Source organism: Emys orbicularis, chromosome 9 (genome assembly GCF_028017835.1).
Source record: "Emys orbicularis isolate rEmyOrb1 chromosome 9, rEmyOrb1.hap1, whole genome shotgun sequence".
Taxonomy (NCBI): Eukaryota; Metazoa; Chordata; order Testudines; family Emydidae; genus Emys; species Emys orbicularis.
This window is the reverse complement of record NC_088691.1, coordinates 21,304,986-21,312,566: the sequence shown is the minus strand read 5'-3', so window position 1 is coordinate 21,312,566 and position 7,581 is coordinate 21,304,986. Positions and strand designations below refer to the sequence as shown.

The 7,581-nt window shown below is 46.9% G+C and overlaps 1 protein-coding gene across 1 annotated transcript; it reads left to right on the top strand.

The window, feature by feature from the left end:
- Positions 1-6,176: 6,176 nt before the first annotated feature.
- Positions 6,177-7,250, top strand: LOC135883876 (G-protein coupled receptor 12-like). Its single transcript, XM_065411142.1, has one exon. It carries the CDS (start codon positions 6,177-6,179, stop codon positions 7,248-7,250), a length of 1,074 nt encoding a protein of 357 aa, XP_065267214.1.
- Positions 7,251-7,581: the final 331 nt, after the last annotated feature.

Here is a 7,581-nt window from a genome sequence, read left to right as displayed (position 1 = left end):
CATTCATCACCTTGCTATTGGATTACCTGGACACTCCTGAGTGTTAAGAACCTCAGCACATTCTGATCATGGTGATGCCCCTGATGCCACTCTTCCTCCCATCATTTGCTGATATTTCTGCTGGCCATTGCATACCCTCAAGCCATGGGGCAAAGCACAGTACCTGGATCTTCAGCCTGAGATGTGAGCAAATTGATTCCCCCTTTGAGGATAACCCTTGCCCTAAGCCATGCTGGTTTGCAAGCGGGGAGAGAAGGTATAAGGTGCCCTATCTGCACCCCATGTAATCTGCATGGCAGAGCTCATATACCTGTGTGGCCTACAGGTAAGGGTCATGTCTAGTCTATTATTTACCCTCCAACTGGCTAATGCATATGCTGCACTCTACATCAGGCACTATCCAGGGCACAGTTGGCACCTACTCAAAGGAGCAGCACAATGCACTTGACTAAACGTACCTTATCCCCCTAGAGGAATTCTAGGTTTCCTTTCTGCAGAGAATACAACTAGCTGAGTCTCCGCTCCCCATTTCTTCACCAGCCAGGGCAGCAGATTTTAAAGCCCTGTGTAGGGTAGAATAGGTGGATGGATAATTTACGAAGCACTTTGGGATGAAAGTTGCTAGATAAATGTTAGCTATTACAAAGAGGAAATTCACTGAATTCCCAAGAGAAGGAACTGCAACAGTATAATTACTCAGCTCCACTGAATAGGGGAAGGCAGATCCCAGAAAGAAAAAAAATTTGCTTGGGACAAGATCCTGAATTAGTCTAATAAGGAATGCGGGGCCTTGGAGAACTCTGAGATAAATGGATTAAGGATGATCATACGCCTAAAGTGGGACTCAAGAGATCTGGGTTCTCTTCCCAGCATTGTTGGAGACTTCTTCTGCAGCCTCAGGCCAGTCACATCCCATCTCTGTAGTTCAGTTTCATTGACTATTCCATCTGTCTCTCTGTTCTAGGGTTTTCTATCAGACTCATCTAGTTTCTAAGCAGGGCTCATAATTCCTGCCTACTTTACAGGGTTCTTGTCAGGCCATTTTCATTAGTGTTTATAAAGTGCTTTCAAACCTTCAGATGGAAGTCATAGAGAAGTGCAATAGAATAGTATGATTAGCATTGCTTGGTGCATAATACTATAGTTAGACAACATAGTGGTGAGGATGGTATAAATGGTAGATACACCTCTACCCCGATATAACGCAACCCAATATAACACGAATCCTGATATAACGCGGTAAAGCAGCGCTCCGGGCGGGGGAGGGGCGCTGCGCACTCCGGCGGATCAAAGCAAGTTCGATATAACACGGTTTCACCTATAACGCAGTAAGATTTTTTGGCTCCCGAGGACAGCATTATATCGGGGTAGAGGTGTAGATCAAAGATCTAATTGCGCTCTCTCGCTCTCTCTCTCTCTCTCTCTCTCTCTCTCTCTCCCCCCCAGAGGTTATGAATGCCTAATGTTGAAGGGAAAGCATGTTGGGGTTTTTTGCTTCTAATTGGCCATGAGTCTGTCTGCCAAGTGCTAAGCACCTTTGTCTTCCACTGTAGTCAATAGCAGATGAGCGAGTTCATCATTTCCCAGGAGTTGCTCATCTCTGGGTTCGGCTCATTTTGGAGACATTACTCAAGGACTGTTTTTCCTTATGTAAAGATTACCTTGCAGTGCTACCAATGTCGCTGGGAACCTGGGGGTGCACGAGCCGTGTCAGACCCAATCATACTTGTTAGCACTGCCCTGGGGCAGTCTAATGGATGCACCTGGGTTTGAGTGATCATTTTTAACTGTTCTTTGATTATTTTACAGAATTCAATACTCAATCTAAATATAAAAATAAAGCTCATGGTGCCATCAAAGGCAATGCCGGAAAGGCAGAATCATGTGCCATAGCCTCTGAAAAGTCCATCCAAGAATGCAGGTGATGTGACTTTACAATTATAGGAATGAAGGTGTCTTCCCTCACACAAACCCATGCATGTAATAGCATGTTGCTGGAGGCCAAACTCTGAGTTCTTATTCAACCCCAATCAAATCCATGTGGAGGTTTCAAGTTTTGCCCCTGTATGTTTAAAGTGGGAACTCAGCACTGTAAAACAATCCTTTCACATCTCTAGGAGCTTCTGCATGACATTTAGAAGCAGACTCCATATTGTGGTCCAGGTCTCCCCTCCCACAGACAAATCCATGGGCGGGCTGAGGGGGGAGGAGGAAGTTCTCTGGGGTTCTCCTCATGGAGTTTCCTCTGAGTTCTCCCTGTGAGAGGAGGAGAGGGTTTGCCCACCAGAACTGGTAGCTTCCCCACAAGATCTGCTAGAGGGAAAAAGGCCTCTGTGCACAGGCCTGGGGTGCTTCCTCCATAGTGTTGGGGCCCCCGAATCCCCTTCTAGCTCTCTAGCCAAGCTCTCCCCAACTGGTGATACCCACTCCTTCCCCAGGATGGGAAGTTCTGTAGATGAAGCAGTTCCCCTCATGTCTTTATCCTGGGGGAGGGAGAATTGTACTCACGCCACTTTAAAATCATCCATTCTTTCTTCAGCCAAATGGTGCTTGCCTTACTCCCACAACGGGACCTAATGACTTCAGTGGGACTGAGATTGAATAGACTAAACTCGTGGGGTAGGTACTGTCTTTTTGTTATGGATTTGTACAAGGCTTCACACAATGGGGTCCTGAGCACCAATCAAGGCCCCTAAATGCAATTATAGCAAAGATCAATAATAGCAGCGCAATTTGGACCATTATCTTATCATACAAGGCTGTAGTTGCAAGGTCTGTCAAATATTCTTTTACATCCTGCCCTTCCAGTGTTACGGTATAATTACTGTTAGTGTGAGTGTATTCATTCAGCTTGCTCATTTTGATTTCCCACTCTCTTTTTCATGTTCCCTCTCCCTCTGCACACACCAGCCATGTAACCACATGAGCGAAAAACTCCAGACAGGAGACTATTAACTCTATCTCAGATACTTCAGAGATAGGCCTGGCATGAGAACCTAGATGCATAAAATGATTCTTCTAGGTGAAGACAAATCCTGCCTCAATTAAATTCAGATCATAATACTGCCATGAACCTGATGAAAAAGAGCCCTAAATATCTGCCCTAAATAGGAATTTACTGTAAATCCCACTTAGTATTCATTTAATTGATTATATAGAGGTAATCTGCATTATTTTGAAAATTAAGAAGTGTTAGGTAGCCAGTATTTCTTACTATTGTTAATAATAGTAAGTCATATATTAGTAAGTAAGTAAATAATAGTAAGTAACTATTACTATTGTTAATAATAATGATTATTATTTTAGTTTATTCAGTATGGTTACATTTTTAAAATATACATAAATGAGCCCAGATTTTATTTGTGACATTAAAATATTAAGGAAATACGTGTTTTATCTTATATTGTTGATTTGTGTTCTTGGCATTCCTATTTTAATAATACTACCTACTCTATGGATTATGAAACCACTCATGTTATTAAAAATCATTATGCCTTTTGGAGTGATCTTTCTAGGATGAGTACCATCCAAATAGAATATCTAGGGAGGAAATTTGTTTATACCTTCCATTGTAGCAGTGCGGTGTGAATCATGTGAAATATGAAGCAATATTTTGTAGGGGGGACACTGCAGTTATAGTATATCACATCCTCTCCCCTCTTCACCTCTCCAGGTTATAAGGTTGGAATACAAAGGAGCAGAATAAGCAAATGCAACACTAAATATTCTTCTAGTATTTCTCCATTACAATGCATGGCAGTCTGTCATTGTAGCCCATCAATATCATTCACAGGTTCCCTTGCACTAAGGATGGCAGACTGCGGCATGTCAAATTTGACAGTATTCTTTCTTGTCCAAGCACAAAAATATTAGACTTTAAATACAGTCCATCTCAAAGGGGGTGAGGAGGGAATAGGCATATTTCTGAGCTCTAGACTGAAGCTTTTACTATCTATGTAATAAAACAAATCTGCATCTGTATGTATACGCTTTTTGAGCAAATGTGTTGCACGTATAGATAATTGTGGCTGGTGTAGCACTGATTTTTTTGGGACTGGCTTATACAAGGCATAATAAACCCACCCACTCACACAGACACACATATATATGCAAACGCACACACACACATATAAACACAGGCACAGCTACATATGCTTTCAGGTTTAACATACACTGTATGTTCAGAAATCAATTTTTGTCAGCCAGATGACAATCCATAATAATTGCTTTCTTCAGCAATGTACAGAATACATTTTTGAATAGCTTCCTACTAAACTGTTTTGGGTTTGGGTTGGGTTTTTGAATTGCCTTTGAATTGCTCTCTGGGAAAAATGGTCTGAAGGGCATTGCACTTGGTCAAATTACAGAACACATAGGTGCACAGTATAGTCACTGCCCATCAGCCAACACAAATATTTTCATCAGAATCAGCAGTAAAAATATATCTTCCCCCTTTGTTTTGTCTTTATCTTGCCCCGGATGCCTAGGCAGGCATAGCAAACTGTAACCCAATCTACATCCGCAAGATGCAGGTGTGAAAGATTTGACCTTGGGGGAGGTGTGTCCTAGTGTCTCTGAAATCTTATGAATGAAATTCCAGAGGATTGTGTGTGTGTGTGCCTCTCTCGCTGTGTATGTGTATGTGTGTATCTCCTCGTGTATGCGTGTGGATATGGAACAAGGGAGGGAGACTAGTTGTTATTCTGATCACAGCTTCCCTGATTCACAGACTTGGAGCTGATCATGAATATAAGTGAAGACTTTGACGTCAGAGTTGAGATATATCAGCAGACCCAATGGGGCAAGAATATTAAGTGCAAGTCAATGCCAGCAATCTGCCAACGTTATTAGCAATGTTAACCAAGGAATGAAGCTTAATCCCAAGGACTGGAAGGACTAGCACGAAAAAAAGGGGAAAGCTGATCAGCAAGAATCAAACAAAGGTAAAACAACAGAAATCCATGTCTGCCTATGTTGTTGCATGTGTTTGACTTCTCTTCTGCGGGCTAAGGAAGGGGAAGGGTGTTTGCGTTGTATTGAGCTTGGAAAGCAAGCTGGTTAGAAGGTGGCCCTTTCAATATTTTAATCCTAGCGCTCTGGTAAATTGCATTATGAACAGCACTAGCGGCAGCGGCAGCAAAAACCTTGACGAAGAGATTCCGGACTAAACCATTTGTGACCTTTGCAACTTTTGTTTTCATAACAATGAAATGTGAGACGATATATACAAGGCGTTGGAGGTGATGTGATGGAGTGGGGGTTAAAGGTTCCTACTTAGTGCAAGGGGTTTACTATGCAAGAAGACCATGTTTAATGCAGCTGATTCTGCAGTTGTTTGCAGCCAGCAGCCCCTGAGCGCACCAGTATTAAAAACAAGCAAAGTTAATGTAGAATATTTCTAGTCTGTAGCCTTCACTGGGTTCTAATGTAACCAGAAGGGTTGCTTAGGTATCAGGCTTGCCTGGCCACAAATAATATATTTTTATTTATTACTAGCAAATTTATTTTGGTCAGAAAGATACATTTAAACCAAGGTACGAGCTGATATAACCATTACTCTGTTTAACCCACAAATTGCTTGTGCCCAAGTGTTAGTGTTGGAACCGTTCTGCCCAGGCTCCGTAGCTGCAGCTCTATACGTGTGCCTGATGTAACAGGCTCTGCAACCGTCTCCCTTTTCATGGGAGCGAATGCAAAGAGCATTGTGCCGGGGGAATTATCGACACTCGGTTCTGCTCACCTTCCGCTTTTTAGAAGGAACCCGGGATCAGACGAAGCTCCAGCTGTTCATTCAGGGGAAAGGAAGGGGAATAGCCAAGATGGGGAGGAAAATCATTTTATTCAAAGATCGAGCCTGATTTTTTAAAAAAAGATCAAATGGACTGGTTTGGGGGTGTTTCCTGCGGCGGCGTTCGCGCTCAGCTGCCAGAGGCGGGTGGGGTGTGTGACACCGGGGACTGGCCCAGGCAGGGTATTGGTGTTTTAATCCTGGCGGTGTCCGATCAGTCCCCAGTGCAACTGGCATTGGGGATACTGGGGCCTGGGGGCCAGGCTGGGACAGCGGGTCTTGTCGTGTCGTTTGCGGCCCCGCGCTCGGGGGTGGATAGTCCAGGCTCTTTCGATGCTACTTTCACCCTTGTCTCCTGTCTTGTGTCCCTTGTGCCTCCTCTCCAGCGATGCTCCACAACCCCGCAGCAGCTGCGGCCGCCATGGAGGAGCAGCTGCGGCAGCAGCAGCTCCGGGTCCTCCTCAATGCCTCCTCCAGGCCCTTCCCCAGCAGCAGCAGCATCTGGCCGTCCAACTCCTCTGCCTCGGAGCCGGTCACGGCGGCGGCGGCGGGAGGAGGCGAGGCGGCGGGAGGCGGAGCGGTCAGCCCCTGGGACATCGCCCTGTGCGCCACGGGCACGGCGGTGGCCTGCGAGAACGCGCTGGTGCTGGCCGTGCTCTTCTACACGCCCAGCCTGCGCGCCCCCATGTTCCTGCTCATCGGCAGCCTGGCGCTGGCCGACCTGCTGGCCGGCTTGGGGCTCGTCGTCAACTTCACCGTGCAGTACCTGCTGCAGCCGCCCAACGCGGCCGTGGCGCTCAGCGCGGCCGGGCTGCTGCTGACCGCCTTCTCCGCCTCGGTCTGCAGCCTGCTGGCCATCACCATCGACCGCTACCTGTCGCTGTACAACGCGCTCACCTACCACACGGAGCGCACGCTGACCTTCACCTGCGCCATGCTGCTGCTCATGTGGCTGCTGTGCCTGGGCGTGGGGCTGCTGCCCCTGCTGGGCTGGAACTGCCTGCGGGACCAGGCCACCTGCAGCGTGCTGCGGCCGGTGACCAAGGACAACGCGGCGGTGCTGGCGGTCACCTTCCTGCTGCTCTTCGCCCTCATGCTGCAGCTCTACCTGCAGATCTGCAGGATCGCCTTCCGGCACGCCCAGCAGATCGCCGTGCAGCACCAGTTCATCGCCACGGCGCAGGCCACCTCCACCCGCAAGGGGCTCTCCACCCTCTCCTTCATCCTGGGCACCTTCGCCCTCTGCTGGATCCCTTTCGCCATCTACTCGCTGGTGGCGGATTCCAGCTACCCCGCCGTCTACACCTACTCCCTGGCCCTGCCCGCCACTTGTAACTCGCTCATCAACCCGGTCATTTATGCCTTCAGGAACCCGGACATCCAGAAGTCCCTGTGGCTGGCCTGCTGCGGGTGCATCCCTTCCACCTTCTCCTCCAGACCCAGGACATCCAGTGATGTATAAGGGTGGTTGGCCGCCCGGATTGTCAAATGGTTTCATGCTCTCCTACTCCGCGTTGTTATGATGTATTACCACCAGCAGGAGGAATCCCAGACCGACGCGTCTCCTTCCCTGGAAAAAGATGTCAACAAGAAAAACAAAAACACAAGAGTGGTCTCCTTTAAAAAATGCTTATTTTCCTACACATGTTATTTATTTTTAATTTAAAAACAAAACAAAAAGACAAAAAAAAAAAAAAAGATCAGCTCCTGATGCTTTTTCTCATCTCCGTGTAATGGAAAGGGGGAGCAGCACGTTTGCCAAACCTGTGGCCCGAAAATGTTCAAGGGCCCGG

Bases quoted from the DNA above. Each gene is read 5' to 3' on its own strand.
- LOC135883876 (XM_065411142.1), top strand. From the start codon at position 6,177: ATGCTCCACAACCCCGCAGCAGCTGCGGCCGCCATGGAGGAGCAGCTG.